We start from the raw sequence: 25,182 nt of genomic DNA on the forward strand, positions 1-25,182 counted from the left end.
CAGCCTGAAAAGCCAAAAGCCTGGATTTATTGGGAAAATGCCCTGAAGTCCTTACTAATACTCTGAAACTTCAAAGCTTAAATTGGACAGAAGAATGAAGGACAAAACAGGTCAACAATGCTGCTAAGGACAAAGAGAAAATTTGGTAGGTGCCCCTGACTACTTTCTGTAACCTTTTCTATAACCTTTTCTGTAACCTTGTCCCACAGGAGCCAGCAAGGCTCTTCCCCCTGCAGACCTGCTGCATGGCCAGGGCCAACTCCAAACAGCTGGGCAGGGACTCTTCAGTCTGGCCACAGCCCCACACCTGTGGGCTCAGCGAGATAGGAGGATGGAGGGAGAGTGCCTTGAGGAGTACTTATGAGTTTTGTGTAAACAAAATTACACCACCCCTTGAAAGCTCAATTTTTGACAGTTCTTCTTTTGTGCACTTTTACATCACATGAGAACATGAACTGATGTTTGGAGTCAGTCAGAGCTGAGAGACCACACAGGCAACATGAGGAGAGATTTGCATATTCAGAGGGCACTTCCGAGAAAACTCCACAGCAATTATGTAAATAGCTGTACTCAGAGTCGTTAATAATTGTTTTCAGGGAGTTTACAGAGCCATAGGCAATACAATTGCCCAGAATAACAATATAGTACCAACAAACGGTTTCCAACAACCTCCTAAATGCAGAAAAGGGGGGAGAACTCTGGGACTGTGTAACCCAGCCGTTGGAGGCTGAACTGAATTTATTTTATTGCAACAGTGCTATATTCAGTCTCAATAAAATGTGCTCCAGAGATCCATTTTCAAATATTATTCATACTGTATCACCAATTCTTCATTTACAAAAGGAGCATCCTGAGCTAAAAAGACCACAAAGTGAGCAATTCCTGTTGACAAGGAAGTCCCAAGAAAGCAGGCTTCAGCAGAAGGAAACAACGTGCCACATGCTATTGGGAAGCAGAAAGTTTCTGCCCCGTACCCAGAGCCACTCATGGCCAGGGTGGGACATGGCCAGCAGTGTGTGCCCAAACATTTGGCTCATTGTCCTTTTAAATGTCTTTATTGCAAGCCTTTGTTTAGAAGAATACTCCACAGACTCATCTCTGGGCAGCTTTTTCTGTGCAGTAACATAATGTTTTGCTTCTTTCTCTCATCCTGGTATTCCTATTTACACACTACCTCTCACTTCTTAGTGGTTATATTATTCTATTATTCTGTTCTTCCCAACCCTTGCCATGTATATACCCTGACATACGTCTAGATACTGCTTAGATCTTTTTTTTTCTTTTCTATTTATTATTGGATTTGCAATGTTAAGTATTTCTTCCTTGGTGATTTGTATTACCATATCCCATTCTGTCATTGTTTAGTCTTTCACTTTATTATGTATCTAGGACTGAGCTAAACTGGTTTATAAGCATCTCGCTTATTTTTCTCTGCAGCTGTGATCTTCCTGTGTAGGGAGGCAGTTTACTTAGATTGTATGACCACTGTCAATAAGAGCAACAGAAAACAATAAATGAATAACAATGGGGAAAACCATGATAACCTAGAGCAAAATGTGCATCTCTTCATGAAGACAGAAGCACATATACATCTCTGCTGGCAAGCTCTATTTGAGAATCACTGAAATGAGAATGAGAGTCTAAAAATGTTATAACTGTTTAATGAATTTTACTTCTAACCATAAAATATCACTTGTGTATTTGTTGAGGAATATTGTCATGTTGTCATGGCACTGTTTCTTACAAAGCATGATTTGTTCTTAATGTGTATTTTCTGCCAAATATAATACTAATGTAGTTAGAAAGGTCCAGGCAGTTGTTTTCCACTATTTCCCTTGTGATACATAGCCTGGACACTGCTACCTTTCCTCCCTGACTTGTCCCGACATAAGCTCCTTCTCAAATTCCACCCCTGGACTCAGAGTTGCAGTTATCTTGTCCTTTGCACATGCACGCACATTCCTAGCACACCTAGATGGACTGAATTATTAATCTTTCTTCAAATCAAGCATTTTGTTTCTTTGGTCAGAAGTGTCTTTAGTAAGCTAAATATATGTTAAACAATGTTGCTGTCTTTCAAATTTATCTGGTGAAAGTATAAAACTAATCTTACAGGCAGACCCTGTCTTTGGAAATTCCAGATCTGGGTTTTTTTCTACAGCATAAACATGAAATATATGCTGGGTCAGCTAAGGCTTGTATGACAGTCTAGGTTTGGAAGAGGAGAGAAACATGTTACTTATTTTGCTCTAAGCCCTAAACTGAGTTTGGAGTCAGACCTCCATGAAATTAATTAGAAACAACTGAAATCTGTCACTCAACACCAGACAGTTTTTGAAATTGCAAATGCTTTTCTACTCTGAAACCTGGTGATATATGGTAAACACTATGTTATCTCTAAAGCTGATCACAGGGAAACGCAAGTGAATGGAGCACATACACTCACAAAGACAGATATTGATAATAAGAGTACGATCAGTCATGGGAAGACATTAATTTATATGAATTAAATTATACTCTTAGATCCAATGACAGATACAGTCCTGTATTTTTTGTATTATTTTTTGTATTATAATATGTATTATTATAATTATTGCCAATGGCGCACTGTGTTTAAAATACCATTTTAGCCAGAATTCTTTTAGTTTTGCAAAGGACCATTGTTTCTCTGGGTGGGCAACTATCTTTTTCGTTCTCGGGCTGGGAAGATTTGGTTTAGCGTGAGCTAAAGAGTTTTCCTTTGAAGAGCTGACAGCAGAATATGTTGGCATTGTTCTAACTACTGTCCCTGTGTCATATTTAGCTAACTACAACACTTACATGAGGTTCCTGAAGCCATGACTGTGCCATGACACAATCACATTTTGTGTGGGCTGGATAATTATTTGGATGTGAGACCTGCCAGCAATATACTGCTGCTGCAGAAAGTTGTCTTTAGGTGTTAAGAGCGATGAAAGCAGGATAATGGACTAGAGAATTTTGCATCTTGCTGTTGATTCACATGTAGCCTGTGACAAATAGGTCACTTCAGACTCATCTTGGGGATACCCTCATAGGTTGCATCAATTTTTTTTGCAGACTGAGAAACATATTCTTGAAAAAGTAATGTCTCTCTACCTCTGATTTCTATAATTCTTTGGTTGAAGCTTTTCTCTTGTGTTAGAGATTACACAGACAAATCCTACCAAATAATCGCAGCACAGACAGTTGCAAGTCCCTGCAGTGGTGTGGTATGATACTTTTGATATGAAGAACTGTGCACATCAGCCTTTTGCCAAAGCATTACAACCTCTTCATGTTGCCATTCAAGAAATCACTAATACAACAGGTGATTTTACATCTTTCAAATACAGTTAATAGCACAGCTTCTAAACCAGAAGTTTACAAAAGAAGGGGTGACACCCAAAATGTCATAATATCACCCCAGTGCAGTTTGATGTTACTGAAAAACAGTAGAATCCTACAAATCAAACTCACATGGTCTCTAAACACTTCACACTAGAATATGAAGTGTATTATCCTGATAGACGTAACATTTGAGTAATAAAATATGAAAGAAACTGCTGTGAATGAAAAAGAAGGGAACTGAGATAGAGAGCTATTTTTACAGCAGGGAATACGGATAATTTCACTAATGATAAAATTATATCTGAAAACCTTTGCCAAGGCTGACTTTATATGGGATTGGGGGAGGAAGAATCTATATCAGGGAGGGACAAGGTTTTTTCAACAGACATCTCTGTAGAAGATAAAATACAGCTTCAGAACCACAGCACCTGCATGGCTCCTACGCTTTTCCAGAGGAGACTGGCATCTCCAAACACTCCTCAATTCATCATCCTGCCCATTATTAGAAAATCCCATATGAAGCAATACCCAAAGCACATAGGAATTCATGCATTTCTCATTTCTCAGTCTGCATGCCAGTACCACACTCATTCCACTGAATTCAGGGCCTTCTCCAGCTGTTTTAGATAGACAAGATTTCTGCACAGCTTCTATAGTAAATGCAGACACTTCCACAATGGGGCTTTCATTCTTACATTCAAAGTTATCTTTCAATAAGAGTATCTTTCGTCTGAATGAGCAAAGTAGAACTAGAAAAAACAGTCCCTCAGCAGCTGAAGAAATCATCTGTAGAAACTGCTGCTTGCAAGTGGGGATGACTGATTTGACTAACTGAACAGATGCAATTTGCATTATTAACAGTAAATATAATTACATAGGTATATCAACCATACCTCCAGATAGTGCTGCAATTACAGGCTGATTGAACAGACTATGCATCATAAAACTGAAGCCACAATTATTCAATAGAGGATGTGAACATAGTGAGTTGCTTGTGCAGTATTAGATTACAGTGCTGCAGGAAATGACAGAGAGGAGTGATTACATTACAGCCAACAGATTAATGCAGAACCAGTTCTTCAGTAAGGAACAATTAAAACCAACATATCTTCATCTCAGTTCCAGTGGCAAGGTGGTGAAACTAGTGACTCCTTGGTTACTAGGGACATTAAGATTTTTCCACTTGTTTTTCTGATGTCTCAGATAATTAGTTCCCATTCTCCTACACTGATGATAACTCTGCTCCTTCTCTCAACTTTCTGCTTCCCTTTAATACTCTGGTGCATTCAGTCCACTTAGGCTATTCATTGTTAGATTCAGCCTTTCTTTCCATCCACTTCAGTGGGCTTTAGGACTGTCCCTAAATGCTTTCTGACTTCAAGTCTCATCTCAAAACTACCATCTTTAATGAACCCTTGGTTGGTGTATCTGCGCTGATGTGCTTTGACCTCTGGGCTCCTCCTGCACTACATATGAAGCCCCATGGAGCAGGCATAATGCCCTTCTTGGGTTTTGCAAAGCATGAGCACTTACAGTATTAGATACGTAATTACAACAACCCTGTCCTTTCATGAGGAAAAACATACAAATCATTAGCCATCAATAATTCAATGGAGCACACAGACTTGGCAAACATCTATTACTGTCTAAGGATTTCAGAGTCACAGCCTAAGTAGTAGTCAGTATAACATTTAGAAAGCATTCATATGTGTCTTTAGAAATACTACTTCCTGTAAAATGAGGGGAAAAGCCTATTTAATGTTTTCTTCTTTCCATGAAAATTATTTCAGTGTGTCTTCATCAATTGACTGAGTCCTGCAAAGTGGCTCTGGACAAACTCAATTTATGTGAATATTGTTGTAATTAATGATGAAATATTCAGTTTGTTAAAACCATTCTAGGCTATTAGTATATCAATGGGATGACTCTGAGGAGCGCTGGGTTATGGCATCTTTTCAACATCAGCAACCATTAATCAGCCAGGTGAAGAACTCTATATTCATTTAGACAGTATCTCCATATTTCAACACTTCTCTTTTTCTGTTTTCCCCAAATTTAGTAATTTTCTCATCAGGTAGTCTTTTGTACCAGCTTTCATAAAGCTATCAAAAGCCCTACAAAATATAGACCAATATGTTAGACCTTACGAACAAATCAACTGATTATTACATTTGCCTGCCACACAAGAAAACGTCGCCATAGCAACATTGTTCTTCACTGACTGCTAAAGTACTGCAGGGTCTTTACTTACAGAAGTATGAGAACTAATAAGCCACACTACCTAGTATTTTGCCAACCACTGTTTAAAAAACAGGGAGAAAGGCATTTTCTTCTTACACTCACTTTCAGTAGGTGTTTAGGATGCCACTTTGCTCCTGTGTTGTTTGCACTCATTGGAACCTTTTAGGTCAAACTTTGCCATCACTTATGGGAATGTATTTGCTACCAGGTGGCTGAGGTGAATCTGATACTGCTTACACTAAGGGAGAAGTAATTTCACTTCAGCTATAGGATGATAGGACTGAGACAGTTTCCTTCACCTACCTGCCTGCCTACAAGACTATGAGGTTTAACTTAGGGGAATTGTTTGTTGCTTTGAGACTTCCAAATGAGACCATATGAAGACACAGTATATTACAAGCATAACTTTTAATCGGTTGGATGGTCATATTCAAAGAGTTGCAGTCAACAGCTCAATGTCCAAGTGGAGACCAATGAGGAGTGGCATTCCTCAGGGGTCAGTTGGGACCAGCACTCTTTAACATCTTTGTTAGCAACATGGACAGTGGGATTGAGTGCACCCTCAGCAAGATTGCTGGCAACACCCAGCTGTGTGGTGCAGTCGACACGCTGGAGGGAAGGGATGTGCCATCCAGAGGGACCTGGAGAGGCTGGAGAGGTGGGCCTGTGCAAACCTCATGAAGTTCAACAAGGCCAAAGTGCAAGGTCCTGCACATGGGTCAAGGCATAATACACAGGCTGGGCGATGAGTGGATTGAGAGCAGACCAGAGGAGAAGGACTTGGGGGTACTAGTGGATGGAAAACTGACTGTGAGCCAGCAATGTGTGCTCACAGCCCAGAAAGCCAACCATGTCCTGCGCTGCTTCAAGAGAAGTGTGACCAGCAGGGCAAGGGAGGGGATTCTTCCCCTCTACCCCACTCTCGTGAGACCCCACCTGGAGTACTGCGTCCAGTTCTGGGGCCCCCAGCATAAGAAGGACATGGAGCTGCTTTAGCAAGTCCAGAGGAGGCCACAAAGATGATCAGGTGGCTGGAGCACCTCCTTTATGAGAACAGGCTGAGAGAGTTGGGGTTGTTCAGCCTGGAGAACAGAAGACTCTGGGGAGACCTTATAGCAGCCTTCCAGTACTTAAAGGGGGCCTATGGGAAAGCTGGGAAGGGACTCTTTATCAGGGAGTGTAGTGATGGAATGAGGGGTAATGGCTTTAAACTGAAAGAGGGTAGGTTTAGATTAGATATAAGGAAGAAATTCTTTCCTGTGAGGGTGGTGAGACAGTGGAACAGGTTGCCCAGAGAAGCTGTGGCTGCCCCCTCCCTGGCAGTGTTCCAGGCCAGGTTGGATGGGGCTTTGAGCACCCTGGTCTAGTGGAAGGTGCCTCTGCCCATGGCAGGGGGGTTGGAAATGAATGATCTTTAAGGTCCCTTCCAACCTAAACCACTCTGTGATTCTATGATGATTGCATGACTTGTTCTGCAGTATTCTGAAAACATGTATGAGTCAGTCTTCAAGGTGTCAGATTTTGCTATAGCTCAGAAAGATTCCCAAGAATTTTATTATCAAAATTTTTGAAAGTCCATTCACTTCGGGTGTTTTGAATTCTGCTTGTCCAGTTCCAAATAATTCCTGCTCCAAGAAGTCTGCTTTTCAGTGGTACTCAGACCTCACAACACCAACACATATCAGTGGGAGCTGTTACGCAGAGGAACAAGTACTTGAAATAAAGTGAGGCAGTTGAGTCAGTAGCTGGAAACTCAGGTGAGCTATCCAAATGAATAGGAACTGCAGAAAAATAGGTTTAAACATATCCATTGTGGCACTAATCAACCCACAACACAGCCAGCAGAGAAATGAGATGGGACAGATATTTTACAACATGCCAGCACACTTCAACTCCTAGAACAGAAAGGGGAAGTAAAAATTATGGCATCCTGTTTACACTGTAGTTAAGTGCAGTGTATTTAGTCTAGCTCCTGAGAGTGAACATTTGCTGTACTGCTCAGCTGTCCCCTTAATAATTATTAAGCTAAGAAAGAAACATATATTTATAATTCCTTATGATTCTTGCTATTCAATAGTTGATAATTTTTCCTTATTTCCTGATCTCCATCTCTCAAATATACACATTTAAGTGGAATACCTTCCTCCAACTGTAATGATATGTGGGAATGAACTGTGCCCTTTGCAGATAGAAACTGTTTCCTCTACTCCATTCAACCTGGCATCATTTGCCCTTCAAAAAAAAATCTCTGATGTATTAAATTTGGTCTTTTTGGCTACAGGACCAAAACCAGCTTTGCTCAGCTTTATTTAAAGTTGTTGTCGTCTGGAAAATGAACAAAGTAGTCACTTCCTCCCAAAGCTAATTAGGAATATCTAGTTAGACATTTTTATTTGGAAAGTGTTTGGGTTTGCTGTTTGCTTTTTTTTTTTTTTCCCCCAAAAGTAAGGCTATAGAAAGGGTTTGTTACAATTAATTTCTTTACTGAAGAAAAACTTGGGGAAAAACTTCAACATTGTCAACCCATTCTACATGTTTTTTTAAATAAAAAGGGTTTTGTTAATGCTGTTCTGTTTAGAAATTTTAGCTAACTTATATTTAAAAAGTGAAAAATAAACATGTCAATATGAAATAAATGCTTAAGAATTTTTCTAAATTTTCATTCTACTTTTTTAATTTATTCTTTATTATCACTTCTATTGGAAGCAAGAAATAATCTGAAACTTCTCATATTTCAAAAACATAAGTAACTTGGAAATTTAAATTGTTAACTAGGTCCTTAGACTTCATGATAAGAAATATATTTCCTCTGACTAATAAAAAGTGTTTTTTTAAAAAGTGATTTAAAACTTCTTAATAAAGAGGAATTTTTTATTAGCTAGTAACCTCTTAAACTAAAAGAACAAGAAAGATTAAAGCCACTATCAGGCAAGTTTGGTAGCACAAAGAAATTTTTCAAATTATAAATGCAAAGACTGGCAAATGGAGTTTTATGGTGACAGTGGAAATAATTTTCATGAGTTAGAAACCCTCACACAGAAAGTTTTTGTATAGGTGTGCCTGTTTTGCCAGCTCAGGCTAGGAGGGACGAATGGTCAGTCTGGCAATTACTGTCATACCCCTTGCCATAACCAGCAGTGGTTGAGGACCAGAAAACCACCTGCAGGTGCAAGGGGCAACCCCAAGCTCTTAGAGAAAAGCCAGCAGGTAAGAGGGAACATGGTGGTGGCTGCTGCAGGTTAACACACTGCAGCATGTGAGTTACTCTGGCTGCCAACAGCACCTCAGCCCACCCCATGCTGAAGCTCCATGTTTAGGGAATAGCCTTTTCCACTTCCACTCACCTCCACAGCCCTGCAGCCTTCCAGAGACCTGCATATACCAACCCAGTGGAAGAGTGTGGTCCAAAGTGTATGACCAAGAAAACCAAAGAAATGTGTGCAGCACTATTACTGGTTTTACACAACCTGTTTAGATGGTTGGTGAAGTTTCGCACACAGTCTGTTAAGTCACCCTTTATGACCCTCGGGTCAAGATTTGTGTGTCCAGTAAGATATCTCTTTTCCATGAAGATTAAAAAAACCTTAATTCTGTGTTCACAGAAAATTTTACAGTATATTCCAAGCTTAAAAAATAAACCTCTTAAGCTAGTTATTGCAAAAGTTAAGTGCCTAAAACCTTATCAGCTACTTTTAAAGAATGGTCCCAGTAACCTTTCTTATCTGACCTTCTTCTAAACAGAACTGTAATAACCAAAGCTTCAAAGCAAGTCTATATGTAATGCTGTCAAGACATTTAATTTTTAGTATTTCTAAATGTTACTTTAATGTGGCTGCGGTCAAGAAATAAAATTATACAACAGAAAACTAAGCATAAGGATGTTTAGGAATATAATAAATACCAATTCAGGTTGTGTGAATAGAGGACTTCATATCCAAGAACATGAAGCTCACACAGATTATTCCTAACCACGCAGAGAAAATGTGGTTTTCTAATTCTTCAGGAAGTCAAACTGTAAGGATTTCTCTGTTTTAGCATCTCCTTTCCAATGTACAGTAGAATCTATCCACTTTGGCATTTGTTTCAATTTGAGCAAGTAAACAGTCTCACTGGAGTCTTTGGTACCACTGGTGGGAACAGCATGAATGTTTTAGAGGGATAAGACCGCAGTCACAGTCCTAACGCTCCATTCTGTTACAGCCATATTTGGTGCTAATTCATGACCATAAATCAGCACTAAAGCTAGAGATCCATCTTGGGGCTCTCCACTGAAAAGAGGAATCAGTGAGTGGCCTTCAGTTCCTGTTTACTCTTTTCTCTTGAGTAAGAGCATGGCGATTATGTGCAGGGAAAGAAAGGCAGGGCAAGAGCTCTTTGTGCCTTGGGGGTGCAGCAGAGTCACTGCAGATCAAAGGAGGCTGAAAGCTGCTTTCATCCACCCCGGGAGCAAGGCGGTTACAGAATATCCCGGGGATCAGGAAGGCATAAGGACTACCACCACCGTTCACAGTTTAGAAATACAACACTACATCAAGGAAGTTATGACTAATGATTCAAGTTGTGAAACATCAGGTGAATCTTCTCTAAGGGAATGCTGTCTTTGTATATACTCAATAATTCAAATCAAATGGGTTTTAGTTAAGAGCCACTGATGTAGTTCGTGCTGAAGCTAACAGGCTTCCACTCCTTTTTGAAAATGAACAGGTGCAAATGTACAATACAGACTTCAGGAAAAGAATGGAGGTGAAGGTGATGTTCCCATTTTTAAAATCATCATATCTGAGTCTTGGTGATGAGAGAAGGCAGAAGCAATCATGCTGCCTGACATAAGGCACTTATTTGAGCAGCTTAGTTAAAAAAAGCCATGCCCCAAGCTCCCTTGATGGGCAATGTAAAGTAAAAGACTCTTCTAGAAGGTGATCAGCCTTGCTCTGAATGTGGGGAGAAACTTCTCTTAGTTGATTCTGTGGGGATCCTACAAGGAGTAAGTACCTTGCTAATAACTACCCTTCACATAGTTACATGCCAGTTAGTAGGTGGTGGAATACCTTCCATTACTAAAACATTTGAACATCTTGTAAGCAGCACAGAAACTTAATGGTTAATCTGGTACTTAGACACCACTTTAAAAAAATAATCTTTTCCAAATGGTCCTTAATAACCTGCAGTTTTATTCATTTATTGAAGGGGGTGTAAGTTCCTAATCCACTTATGAAAAGAGGGAGTCCAAATTGCAACTTTTGAAAATGTAACCCACCATATGTAGCAAGATTAAGTTTTTTCTTATCTGTAGGTTTGTTTATTTAAATTTCTGGAAACATAAAAAGCTCTAGGCACCTAGACATATATTAAGAAAGACAAATTAACATCAACAACAAGAGTAATCCTAGTAATTTCCTCTATGTGCAAAGGGAAAATAAATCTCTTTGCTACGTACTAATCCCAACCCCAATATTCCCCTAGCCCTCAGCTGCCCTCTTCCTCCTCAAAAGCCTGGGAACAGAGATGGGGGCTTTACAATATGCCTAAAAGATCAGCAGTAAGCTTACTTCAGACTAAAGAAGAGGGAGTAGAAAACACTAAGAAAAACAGAGCACAAAAAAACCCACCCTCCCTGAACAACTCTTAATATTTTTTGATATGAAGAGAAGCTTTCTGATGCCCCCAAGGCTATGTTCATCTTTAGCAAACAAGGACTGTGTGTTCTTTCCTGTTACCCCTGCTTGCTCACTCTTGTTTTTTTCCAGTGAGGGTAACACAAGAAATCAGGGGAACTTGGATCATTAAACATATTTATTGTTTAAACTTAGTAATTTGACATTATCCATACTCTGCAACCAAACCAAAACTCTGGATGTGGAAAGTTAAGACAAGCACCCAGGTTACAGACCGCGTTTCCATGGCACCTACAGTTAGCCAGCGCTGCTAAACCCAAGAATTGAAAGCCATTAGCCAGATCACCCCGAACCAGGAAGCTGGTTCAGAAACCACAGCATTTCCCTTCTGTGATTCATGTTTTCTACCACAGGTGTTCCACAGCATGTATTACAGCAAATGAGCTGGGAGACAATCTTGACAACATCCTTTCACTGTTGCTCCCATGTATAATTTCCTAGTATTTATAAAGGCTACAAAACCAGATATGCCATCACAGATGCATCTTGTAAGCTCACAAATGCAAAGTTGAGCTTTTAGATTCACCCTGCGCCCCTACCCCTTTGGTCAGCTTATGAAATAATTCTCCCACTTCAAATGACTGCAAAGCTACAAGTCACTAAAATCAAGAGTTTTCTAAGAAAAAAGTGACAAGAAATCTGAATCATAACCAGCACTACCAACTACAGGTATAATTGTAAATAAATATGGGTATGTCTGAATCTAAAGTGAGATTGAAGAGAGGAAAAATTGCATATATTTGAGTGAGAGGATGTTCTAGCATCCGTACACTGTAAGGTTAAAAGAAATACAGATGCAATCCTCTAAGACACTAAATTCCATAAAGTGGATGTTACTAAAGCAAAGAACATCTGTTTTCATTTCATTTCATTTCAAGTGTCCTTAAAAGTTACAGAACAGCTGACACCATAACAAAAATGCAGCTAATTCATAAAAGAATAAACATAATAGAAAAGTCAGATTAAATCCACAGTGTGAAACAGAATGTGAACAAATTGACCCGAACCAAAGTAAATGATCAAAACCTCACACCTTTCTGCACAGCCCAGCCAGTTACATATTTGATAAATAAAGTTCCCTACTCAGACATGAATTCTAGAGAAAGTGTGAAAGAAAAAACAACATCAAAGCAAAGAGCAAAACATACTCCACATCCTACTGGCTGCTCTGAAGTGAAGGCCTTTTTCATGAATGCTCTGATCTTTACACTGAAAACAGTGGCAGATGTAAATATAATCTATGTGCTGGTTAGCAGGGTGAAAGCAGAATATAAGTATTTTTAGAGCATACCCTCATCTTAACCTTTCTGTTGATAGCGATGCTCACAGAAGATCCTGTCCTCCCACACAACCCCCCAATATCTTGTCACAGAGTTTTCAGCCCCAAGAAAATAAAGTATCTGAAGGTCCCCCAAGTTCATTAGTGGCACAGCCAGCGCTCCCACAGAGGAGGCAGGCACCTCAGGTCTGCGGCGCGCAGACACGCAGCAGCCGCTGCGGCCCCGAGCAAGGACGGGGCCTCTGGCGCAAGGACACAGTGTAAAACTGAGTCGACCCACAGCAGGCGTTTGGTTCTGGACTGAGCACAGCCTGGTGTTCCATCTGCACTTTACCTTTGGGAATGTCCAAAGCAGACACTGAGGCTTTCTACTGCATTTCCCTGGGAATATTACAGATTGGTAGACCTCACCATATGTGTAAGTGTTATGTTTATCTGGAGGGAGGGATTTCCTGAAAACTTCATCAGTGTTCTTACAGTGCTACCTGTAAGAAAAGCAATTGTTACACATCAAAAATTTATGCTTTTACATTGACTAGCCAATACAAGAGATGGAAAGAAACATCAGGTCTAGGGAAAAAAAACCCGTAACTTTAAATACAGGTCACAAAGAATATTTGCCACTGTTCCTCCTCTACTTCTACACTCCCACACAGGTCAGCTCATAGCAAGAAGTCCTAACAGAAAGGTCACAGTGTCTCTTCTTTCTTGGCAGTTAAAACTCCTGAAGCTTAGATTTCATTCCTAGACATACAGAAACCCCGTCACTTTCTTTGATTTGTATTTCCATTCTTTCATTACTGAAAACATTTCTGGTTACTCCCTCTGCAAATAACTTTAAAACGAGGTTGGATGCCTTCATTTATTTTGAAAACACAGTTGGAAAAATGTTACAGGAAAACAAACTTTTGGAAAAAGAGCTACTGGCATTCTATACATGGAATGAATGCCTGTTTTTATAGCTGGAACAGTCAAAACACATGGCAGCTCACGCTACAGGTGAAGAACAACCAGCACCAGTAGCATTCTGAAAACATTTGCTGTAAGCAAATACACTAGTCCAGATACAGTCTCAAGTAGAAGATCCTTCCATGAATGTTGCAAAACATTATCTCTGGTTTTGTTCCTTTCCATACTTCAGGCTACTCTCCTGAGCTTTAAAGCTGCCGTCCTCTACAATGTTCACATGCCTTCTTCCACAGCACTGGGCCACACATTAAAAGGAGAGTTTGCAGTATGTACAAGGCTACGTTGTGACTGATGAATTCTTCATGACAGCATATTTAGAGAACCTCCCATGACACCTGACAGGAGCAGGACCGCTCACCGAGCAGGCATACAAAGCAGCCAAGAGCTGCAAACTCTTTCAGTGTTTCCACTTGTGGCACAACACAACCAGAGTGTTTTGGTCTTTCCAGAAGACCCATCTCTTAGTGATTTAGCAGTGTTTAAGGGAGGTAACTTGAACTACCAGGATTAAGGTATACTTTCACAGCATATTCAGAGGTTTTATGGATATTAACGTTGCGGCAGCTGGTTATTATGAGCTTTAATACATACCATGAGCTTCTTGTTTTGATGTGAACTAAACTGTAAGAATACCTGAGAAATATCTCGTGGGGAAAGAACTCTTGCTTTCTTCTAGGTTTCTATGGTGGAGAATGCAGTTTCACACTTTTGAAGCAAAAGCTGCTGTCCGCAGACTGTTGAAAATGCCTTCTCCACTTAGCCTTTACAACGTTTCTTCTGTTAAGAAAAATGTTATTAATCGGCAATTGTATTCAAAAGCTATTGCAACTTAATTAGTAGTTGAAGTGTCACCACAGAGCGTCTGCCAAAGGGACAGAAATCACTTTTTCTTCAGTAAAGGGTTCATTGCACTCAAGAGGACTAGGTGAGGTACGATTTGAATCGTCTGCAGGCAGGAATAACAGCAAGTGAGATGGCTTTCACTTGTAACGTTACACAGCAACCAACCATCTACAATCCAGGGGTCTGATCAATTAAGGGCGTTTCAAAGCAAACTCAAAACCCCCGCGGCCGACGGCGCACGCTGAGGCGGCTGCGGGTGCCGCTCCGTCCCGGGGCCAGCGGCAGAGGCACGGAGCCCTCTGCTGCTCGGAGCCGGCGAGGCACGCCAAGCGGCCGCCTCAAGGGCCCCGGCGCCGCCCGGGCGGCTACGCGGGGGCAAACGCGCAGGGCCTGGGCCCGGGGTGGGCGGCCCGGCCCGGCCCGGGCTAGCCCTGCCGGCAGGCGAGGGGGCAGCGGCCGGCGCCCCGCGCCCTGGCAGGGCGGGGAGGAAGGCGGGAGGGCGGAAGGCGGGCGGCCGCCGAGCTGCCTGAGGAGACACGCGACCGCCAACGGCCGCCGCGAGACCGGCCGCTTCGCGCCGCGCTCTCGGGCGCCGAGCGCCTCCGCCCCGCCTACCCCGGCCCTGGCGTTTGGCCCTCGCCGTACCCCGTAGTGACGCTGCCGCCGCGTCCCTCGCCGGGCGCCGTCGGGGCGGTATTTCCGGCGCGGCGCCGAGGCAAGATGGTGAGACAGCGGTTCGCTGCGCGGGCCTGGCCCGCGGTGCCGGCAGCGCGGCCGGGCGCGGGCGAGGGGCCTCTGCCGGGGCCTCTGCCGGTGGCAGGGCGCGGGGTGGGGCAGCCCTGGCCTTCTCAGGCAGTCCGCCGCATCCCGCCGCCATCGCCCGGTGTTCTGCGGAGTCACCGCCGGCACCGGGCCTCTAGGCCGCCTCCAGCGGGGCCAGTGCGGCTGGTTACGCTGAGGCCGGGCAGGGTCGGGAGCCGGGGCTGGCCCCCGCGGAACCTGTCGCCTCATTGTTCGCTGCCGTAAGAGCGAAGTGGCACTGTAGTCGTGGGTCCGCAGGGCATCGCCCCGCAGTGGACAGGCGCCCTGCGGGGAGCGGCAGCAGGTCTCTGCAGACAGCGGTGCTGCTTTGCTCTGCTTGCGGGAGGAGGGACAGGTGAACTAGCCGGTAGGAGAGGGAAGGAGGATTTTTTTGATAGGCGTTGTGTAGTGGTGCTCGTTAATGTGTGCTAGCAAGGAATGAGCTAAACTACGATGGAGCAAGACAGTGCAACTCTGTGCGAGTTAAAAACACACCAATGAGCATGTTCTTCCCTGCCTCATAAGTCCACGCTTCTCTTTATTTGCTGACTTTTGACAATTAATGGGAGTATATTAGTACTTTGCCTAAATACAAAGAAGTGCCATAATTTCTCCTATGGAACTGTCTAAAGGTGTCAGGATTCACAGTAGTGTATTTATATTTGGCTGTTGTTTTGTTTTTTTTCTTAGGGTCAAAGTCAGAGTGGTGGACATGGTCCTGGTGGTGGCAAGAAGGATGACAAGGTAACTAGAAACAAATGCTTTTGCTTATAGGATGAACTACACGTGTGCCACTACAGAAGCAGGCTGTAACAGGCTTTATTACAGGGTTTTTTTGTTCTTGTACTCAGAACTGCATAAAACTACGTTCTTGGTAGCTTTGATGAAATGTCTTTTCTGGATGCGCATTGGAGAAAACAGGTTACTGCTCAGAAATAGAAAAGGGGGCTTAACTGTAAAGGAAAACTGAAATTATTTTACAGTAGTAATTTATTTTTAAAAAGAATAGAACTATAAATCTGGGTTAGGAAAGACTAGTTGCCTTCAAGCTGTCACTGAAGTAACTGGTTTGGGTTTGAAAATGACATCATACTGTCATCTGCATGAGGTCTGCTCTTCATGTTGTGGACCGTTGGAGGACTTTACAGTTTCCTTTGGAGATGGAAGTGTAATGTACATGGCAAGATATGTCTAAGCTGGCAAACTAAATGTGCGTTACCTATTGATTAAAATACAACAGAAATGTTCAGACTCAATATTTTCCTCATCCTTTTATGTATGAGTTTTGTTTGTGATTTACTTCAGGCTTTAGCCTTCCATATTCTATATTCACTGAAAGTTGGCAGAAATCGAAATTTAAAAGAGGGATGTAAAATATACAGAAGACATTTCTGAACTTTCTTAAAAAATAAAGTAATATTTCTTCAGGGCTTCTTTCTGTGTATCATAAAGGAGACAATTTTGTTACGTAGCCATTCACCTTAAGCTGAGCACGCTCTCGGTCTGTGCGCCTAGCATCCATATGGATTTTTTCATTGTTAATATCCTGATTTTTTTTTCATGGAATTCTTTTTTATGAATAAGGATAAGAAGAAAAAATATGAACCTCCAGTTCCAACCAGAGTGGGTAAAAAGAAGAAGAAAACAAAGGGACCAGATGCTGCCAGCAAACTCCCCCTGGGTAAGCATTCTGCCTGCCCCAGCAGGGCTGTGGACTGTCCACTCTTTGAGCAGTGCAGAGCTGTCCTCTCCCCTAGATCTGGCTGCATGTGGGTTGCAAGTGATTAAACAGAAGGCCAAATATAATTTTATTTCTAATTAATGTAAAAACACAAGATTATTGTTAGGCAAGATGCAGCCCATGAATTCCCAGATAAGAGAGGAGAGAATTTGAAATGAGGGTAAATGCAGGGGAAATACTATTTTTAAAAATGTTTTTTACCTGGAATTACAGTGAGACAAGTAAAAAAGTGATTGCTGCTCATATCAAAGTTACTGACAGACAATAAAGCAGAATTTGTGGTAATAAATTAGTGAATAGCTACTACCATGTCAAACTTAGTCTAAAATATTGCGATTCTGCTTTGATTACAGTGACTCCTCACACACAGTGCAGACTCAAATTGTTGAAATTGGAGAGAATTAAAGATTACCTCTTAATGGAGGAAGAATTTATCAGAAATCAAGAACAGATGAAACCTTTGGAAGAAAAACAAGAGGTGAGGTTTGAGTGAAGTGTTACTTCTAATACTACAGTAAGTGCTCTAACTAAACTACTTCATACAAAAGCAATGGATATAAAGTGCCATGGATCTGTAAGTCAATACAAACATAATGTGTATATTACAATTCTTCATTAAATCTCAATTATTGACCAGAAGACAGGATTTTCTTCTGGTGGTTTAATGATTTTAGTCCAAGCATGGGTTACTACAGGTGAGGCCACAGTGTTTTTATGGTTCTTAGTGGTGTGTCAAAGTGCAACTCCCAGATATTCATCAGTAGAGAAAGAGAAAATATTCTAGCTATCCACATCCATGTAGTAGTGTCCATAGGATAGGACTAAAATAATAGTGGATTTTGTTACTGGCCTATGCTTTTATGCCTTTTGGGGCAATAAAACAACAGTAGCAAAGACTGGTTCTGGTATGTTTGGTGTGAACTGTTGAGCCAGTGTTGTATAAGAATGTTTTCGCCTGTGTTCTTGAGTTGTTTCTTGGATTCTTCTTGACAACAGGAAGAAAGATCAAAAGTGGATGATTTGAGAGGAACACCGATGTCTGTGGGTACCTTGGAGGAGATCATTGATGACAACCATGCTATCGTGTCCACATCAGTAGGATCGGAACACTATGTCAGTATTTTGTCTTTTGTGGACAAGGATCTGCTAGAGCCAGGCTGCTCTGTTTTGCTAAATCATAAGGTGAGTTGTTTTTATAAAATGAAGCGCAAGTTCCTGTACTGGTTTTAACTGGCCTTTTTTTCTGAGAATCACAGGATTGTAGGGTCTGAGAGCTAATGCTGTTTATTTCATGCACCTAAATAGATGGGCATTGGGTTTAAGGCTTGAGCTTGTGTAATGCTGCTTGCTTTCTTCGACAACTCTTAATGTTTGAATTAGGTTCATGCTGTGATAGGAGTCCTGATGGATGACACAGACCCTTTAGTTACTGTGATGAAAGTGGAGAAAGCTCCTCAAGAAACATATGCTGACATTGGTGGCCTTGACAACCAGATTCAAGAAATCAAGGTATTCAGTTGTACTAATTGACACTGTTAAGTAAGCTAGCAACGTAGCTGTTGTGCTGGGAGCTCAAAAGTGCGACAGCAGGAGCAACTGCTGTCCATGTAGTGTTCTTTGGTATCTTGCTATAGTGCATTTCTTCACTTGATTTTGCTAAGCGGACTCGTGGACTGGAATCTCTGAAGCAGGTAGCATACCCATTCACAAACTGTACACACAGAAACCGTGCACGTTCACCGTGGAACCAGCAGCGCCCTGAGCTCATAAAATCTCTGCAATAACTTAATATTTTGCAACATGTAAAGTTACTGATTATTATGAGAGTTAAATTGTAAAAAGCGCAGAGGTTGTTTTGCGTGTCTGATGCCATGCAGTCTAAGGATTTAGTGGCTAGGGTTTTTTGGCTTGTTTTCTGTTTGCATTTGGTTGGTTGGTTTGGGATTTTTTCCCCTACCAGCAGAGTTCTGTCTGAACCCTGGTAAAACTCAACCCTTTTGCTTTGGGTAGATGTCCAAAATCACAAATGCTCTTAAAATACTGATCTGTAGTATCTGGTAACTCGTGGTGGAAGGCATCCTTTCATACAGGGTCCCCCCACCCCGAGGTCCTCCATGAGTGAGTGGGAATCAGGAGCTTCCAGGGTTCTAAATTCAGGATGATGCATTTAGGTTCTATCCAGGGGGGGACACTCACAGTTTCTCTTCTGCGTGTCAAGTAGAAATAACGGGAAGACCTGTTCAGAGAGTTAGTTGTCTGCCTTAGGCCTGGAGGCAACAGAAACATACTTTTCAAAGTCTGTCTTGAAATTGGTTAAGTTCTTTTTGCCTTTGTTATTTTTATTAATGTTGTTCTTGAGACCCCCACAAAAGTTCTGTGGGGAGTGCTCACCCTTTACAAAAACTCAGGTTTGTTTTTCTTGTGCTACAGGAGTCTGTGGAGCTTCCTCTCACCCATCCTGAATACTATGAAGAGATGGGTATAAAGCCACCCAAGGGAGTCATTCTGTATGGCCCCCCTGGCACAGGTATCTTACAGTACAGTAACAACTGTGCTGAGCTAACACAAGTCAAGTAAATCATGTTTGCTTAGTATTAAAGCATTGCCAAGTCTGTCACAGATTTTATATGACATATTTTTATATGACTGTTTTGTTAAAGCACTTTTCCTCCCCTCCACGCCCCTGCAAACTAATTTACAGTATTTCTTTCCAACTAAAAACAGGTAAAACTTTACTAGCCAAAGCAGTGGCAAACCAGACTTCAGCAACCTTCCTTCGAGTGGTTGGTTCAGAACTTATACAGAAATACTTGGGTGATGGTCCAAAGCTCGTGCGCGAACTGTTCCGTGTGGCTGAAGAGCATGCTCCGTCGATTGTCTTCATTGATGAAATCGATGCCATTGGCACAAAGAGGTACAGCGTTCGAGCTCCCACCTTACACCCGAGTATTACCAGGGACAGTAAAAGGTTTACTAGAAACACTTCTTTTGCAACCATATTGATACTAAGTTTCTTAGCTCTGCTACCATTCTCATAATAATACTCGCTTTGATGTAAGCATTTTTAACAAGTAAAACTTCAGATGACTTCTTTGAAACTAAAATATGTCACAACCTCTTCATACCAAATAGATGTGACCAGACTTAACCTCTGTTCTCTTGCTACGTGGTAGCATCTCTGTGGTAGACTCTCTTAAACAGAAAGAGACTCTCTTTAAGTTCATATGGTATCCTCTAAGTGCAAATCCAAATATACAGTAATTTGCTTTAGTGATTCAACAGTAAAGCAGTGTACTTAATACAGAATACATCCATTTATCATTTGCCTCTCCAGATAGGTGGCTAAATACTTATTTGTGTTCTTAGAATATAATATGGTAGGTTACAGAGTGGCATGTCATGGAGAAGCATTGCTTGTGCCACACTAAGCGATTGTTCAGCCTGTGTCCAAGCTGTATTACTTTGAAAATTCCATAGGCTGGTTGGAACTGTCCATTACAAATAGTCTTTCAAGTAGTCAAATGTTTTTTCAATAAATAAAAAGGTGCTCATACATATTACTAGACAGCTACTAGCTCCAGTATAAGGCAGCTTCTGCCCCATATATTCCAGCATATGTAGAAAGGATTGGGCTATGCTGAAGTGCCTAACGCACAGAATTCTTCATAAATATTACGTTGCTTCAAACCATTCCTAAATCTGGGTGAGCTGTTTTGGGTGCAGGTTATCTATTCTGATATTAGCAAAATGAAATAGCTGAGCTACAAAGTGGAGGAATACAGCCACTGGTATCTGTGTTTCAGGAAGAGCGGAGCTAAACCAGGATCCACATTAGTAAGACTAAAGGGCGAGCAGTTACAACTGCGTGCGTAAGGAAAAACACTGAAAGGGAAAAATGAGGGATAAGCTGTATTTTAAGAATTAGGGTTTTTTCCTTTGTTATGTTAATTTGGGGGGGGGGGGGATATTTCTAAATACATAACAAACATGGGAAAAAGACAGATTTCCTTCACATGGTTGCTGTTACTTTCCCCAGCTATGTGAATAGTTCAGTGTCTCTTTACTTACCTAGATGTCATAATATGATTCTGAAAACCTGCTCTGTGTTTTCTACGGGTGAAGATTAAATTAAGCATCATAACAGGTTTGGTTTTTTTGAAAAAATGCCACTGCATGCTCTTTTGTTTATACATTTGTGGCAGTTATGTGAAGTATGTTCTTAAATTTGCATAGTGCCTTTTCTGACTATACTGTTTTCTTCAAGGTATGACTCAAATTCAGGTGGTGAGAGAGAGATCCAGCGTACAATGCTGGAGCTGCTGAACCAGCTGGATGGGTTTGACTCGAGGGGGGATGTTAAAGTTATCATGGCTACAAACAGAATAGAAACACTGGACCCAGCTTTAATTAGGCCAGGTAAGAGACTTCCTGCTGCATGTGCTTAAGTCACTTTTCTTGTAAAAGGACTTGTCAAACAGGGGCTGCTGAAAAGAATGCAAGTTACTGGTTTGTCTTTGTTCACCATCTCATCTACGTTTATGTATCTGTTAAAATCGGAACCGGTTCACAAGTTTCCAAATGGAAGAAGAACCTTTGGAAGAGAAATACATTAATTTCTCTTACATATACATAGACAACTTGAATATTCTTCCTTTGTATTAAGATGGAACAGCTATTTTAAGCTAAGACAAGCTGTAGTGCAGCAGCAGCATTTCGTTAACATCTTCAGCAGCTGGGGAAGGCAGGGCAGTACCACTTGTGCTTCACAGATGAGACTTTAAGCCTTAACAAGGAGAGCCTGGGTTTGGGTGCAAGGAAGCCAGTCTTCTTCCTTACCAACCTGGCACACTGCTGTCGTCTGGGGGATGAGGGAGGGAGAAATAATATCTTCTGTTGAGCCAAGGCACAAGCAGTATTTTCACATTGCCACTAAAAAGGTACCGAGACATAATATGTGTCTGTGAGGTCTGTGAGAGTAGAAGGTAGAAAGCAACATAGAGATCAAAGGAATAAGCTGAGCCTCCTGTTAGCGTCCTCAAGTAAATCCTAAGTATTGAAGAGGTTGTAAAGATATTTCTTCTAAATAGAGGTAAGAGAGAGCGCAAAGATAATTTAAGATTAAATTGTCAGAGAACTACTCTGAACAGTCACTAGACTGCATGGACCCAAGGAGTTTAGGAAAAAACACTCCACATATGAAGTTGCTGAGGTGTGGGTTTTTTTCAGAAAAATCTGGTTTTGTCACCACCTTAGCCTCGCTCCCTCCAAATCCAAAACAGTGCTGTTAGAGCACAGTGGAGATAATACTATACCAGTAGTAAGACAATCTAAGATGACCTGAAACTGGTTGGAAGGAAAATTCCTACACCTATTGGGTGCCTGAGCAACCAGGGCAGTTCTAGCAGCTTGGCAGACTGATTCACCATTGTGTTTGGCAGTCTGGAATATCGTATGTGGTGCCATCAACCCTTTTTAGAAAAGATACTGTAAAACTGAAGAAAACCAGGAATGATCTGGAGATGGGAAATACCTTTAAAAAGACTGCTTACTGTAGTTGGAACAATGAGTACCAGAACATCCAAAGTCCCTACTGACATAAAGGAAACATCTGCTAGGGACTTGCAACAGAAGTACTTATGCAAAACCTTCCTTCTTCAGTTCAGTTGGGGGGTTTGGGTTTGTTGTTTAGGAGGTTGGTTATATAGGTAAGAAGAGTTCTTCAAGTTGTCACAGTGATTTATTTCATGTGTGTCTATGCAGCAGAAAATTAAATTTCAGAGCTAAATAATCTCAGAGTAGAATAAAATTTCTTACAAAAACATAAGTATTTGATTAATGCTTTTCTGTGCTATGACAGATTGGGGTTTTTTATATTTATATGTGACTCAAGGAAGGTTTTTCATGTTTCCCAGGTGAGGTGTCTCTTTACCTGCAGTGACACAGACTTTTTCAGCAGCATGGTATCTTTCAGCACCAGTAGCTTCTTGTTCATTGCAAAGTCTGATCCCACTTTCTACTCTGAGACATGACTGATTGTGGTGTGAAGAAACAGTTACTGAGCCTAACCTTGAAATGTTCTTCCTGCTGTTTCCAGTAGCTGCATGCAAAAAACCTAAGCCTGAACTTTTCTTTTACACAGGACGTATTGATAGGAAAATAGAATTCCCTCTACCTGATGAAAAGACCAAGAAACGAATCTTTCAGATTCACACAAGTAGGATGACGTTGGCAGATGATGTGACTTTGGATGAGCTGATTATGGCAAAAGACGATCTCAGTGGTGCAGATATTAAGGTCAGTGCATGTCACCAGTTTATAATTCAAAACACAAATCTCATTTGTACTGCATCCAAATATGTTGTCTGTTGCAACTGTTCTCTAATTACCTGTGGTTTCATCACTGAGGGACAGATGGATGGCTTTAAAATACCTTTTATGAGTGCCACATACACAGCTTCACAAACGGGAGATTTATCAAAATCCTAATTGTGAGGTAGCTTGTGGTGGTAACAGCATGTACCTGTGTTACCTGAATGTAACATTTTAAAAGCAGCAAAGTGGAAATTAGAAGGGGAATGCAGAAACTTGCACAAACATGCAAAACACCTTAAACATTACTTAAGACAGTGCAGGGTAAGAAGCATTTTTAGAGACTGTGTTGCAAGCAGATAAAAATGCAGCTGTAGATTAGGAAACTTCAGACATATGCAGTTGGCTTTTCTAATGGCAATGGAGCCCTTGCTAGAGTTACCACACTAATGAGCTGAACCAAACATGACACTACTTTACCACCTCACTGCAGAAGGGTGACACAGTCAGTCCGCTGTTACAAGAGCTGGGCAATACTGTTGTTGTGAAGCTGCCTCTGTCACGGAAGTGTTACTCTGCAGGAGGATGTACTCATCTAGCTTTATCCAGATTGGTTTACATGCTTCAGTGCTACTGAACAGTATCAAACTTGAGAATGTAAATTTTGTTAACTACTTCTGCAGAAGAGTCAATTGGAGCAGTACAAGGATGCTGCTGTCTTCTGAGGTGTGGCTTCAAGGGGTTGCACAGAGACAGCACCTTACTCTTGCTTTCTCCATTGCAGGCGATTTGTACAGAAGCTGGATTGATGGCTTTGAGGGAACGGCGAATGAAAGTAACTAATGAGGACTTCAAAAAGTCTAAAGAGAATGTTCTCTATAAAAAGCAGGAGGGAACCCCCGAGGGACTGTATCTTTAAGTCATCTGTCTCTTTGGGGACTATCTGGAACTCTTTCTGACAGTCCTGTGTAAAACCACAAGTGTAGCTGATTTTTGTTCTTGAAAGGGTTAAATCCTGGTGGGTTGTGGTTTTTCAGTCAGTGTAACACTTCATTTCCCAATAAAACATTTATTTGAATTGAACTGTTTCTGCTGCTTCCCTGGAGCTGTCTCTTGCTTTAGTCAGGCTTACTTTCAAGAAGGTGCCTGTGCCCTGGGAGTGCTGGTCGGGGTGAGCCAAAGCACCCCTGTGCCGGGAGCAGGGCGTGAGCAACCCCCCACACCCTGTCCCTCCTAGGCTTGGCATTCTTACAACTACTGTGTGACTGCTGCTGTTTTAATTACTCTCCTGTAGCTTTTTAGGGGCTAAGTAACTAGGACAAGAGTCACTTTTGAGAACACTGAGGTTACTAAGTCATGTATACATAAAAATTAATGAAAAACACTTTAAAAGTACATATCTCTCTCTAGCACTTGTGCTTACAGGAAGGCAAGGTAGACACACATTGGTATTCTTAAAGATCTGAACACATTTGGGTAAGGTACTTGTAACACTGAAGAGTTTATAATTAGTTTTTCCCAAGAGGGTTAGAGCTCATTATAGAACCATCCTTTCTTCACTGTGACTTAGAGAATGTCTAGAGAAGCCCAGCAGGGTTCCAGAGCCCCACGCTGCCAGGGCAAGATGTACAGGGGTAGCGTTCAGGCACTGGCCAGCCCAGGTGCGGGAGCTGCACAGTTCGTCGGGCTGCAGATGGGCAGAGAGAACTTCAAACTGCAAGCCCGATGTTTGGTGTCCTGCAGCCTAATGTTAAATGGAATTCCTCCCCTCTAAACAGACCTATTGGCTGCAGCTCCATCCCTGTAGGAGTTAGATTTCTATTTTGCTAAGTTGTAGGGATGCACATACTGCTTATTCAGTATTCCGTGTCATGTTCTTTTGTGAAGTGCTTGCTAAGTAATTCATTTCCAAATGTTGTACATGTGATTTTTAAGGTTTTATATAAAAAGTTCCATATACAAACCACAGTTAAGCA

The 25,182-nt window shown here is 41.6% G+C and overlaps 1 protein-coding gene across 1 annotated transcript; it reads left to right on the plus strand.

The window, feature by feature from the left end:
• Positions 1–14,872: 14,872 nt before the first annotated feature.
• Positions 14,873–24,289, plus strand: PSMC1 (proteasome 26S subunit, ATPase 1). Its single transcript, XM_074824924.1, has 11 exons — positions 14,873–15,078; positions 15,847–15,900; positions 16,741–16,837; positions 17,251–17,375; positions 17,894–18,079; positions 18,278–18,406; positions 19,328–19,424; positions 19,622–19,811; positions 21,162–21,313; positions 23,037–23,191; positions 23,991–24,289. The coding sequence occupies exons 1-11, from the start codon at positions 15,076–15,078 to the stop codon at positions 24,123–24,125; spliced, it is 1,323 nt and encodes a 440-aa protein (XP_074681025.1). The 5' UTR covers positions 14,873–15,075; the 3' UTR covers positions 24,126–24,289.
• Positions 24,290–25,182: the final 893 nt, after the last annotated feature.

Source organism: Strix aluco, chromosome 4, assembly GCF_031877795.1.
Source record: "Strix aluco isolate bStrAlu1 chromosome 4, bStrAlu1.hap1, whole genome shotgun sequence".
NCBI classification, from domain to species: domain Eukaryota; kingdom Metazoa; phylum Chordata; class Aves; order Strigiformes; family Strigidae; genus Strix; species Strix aluco.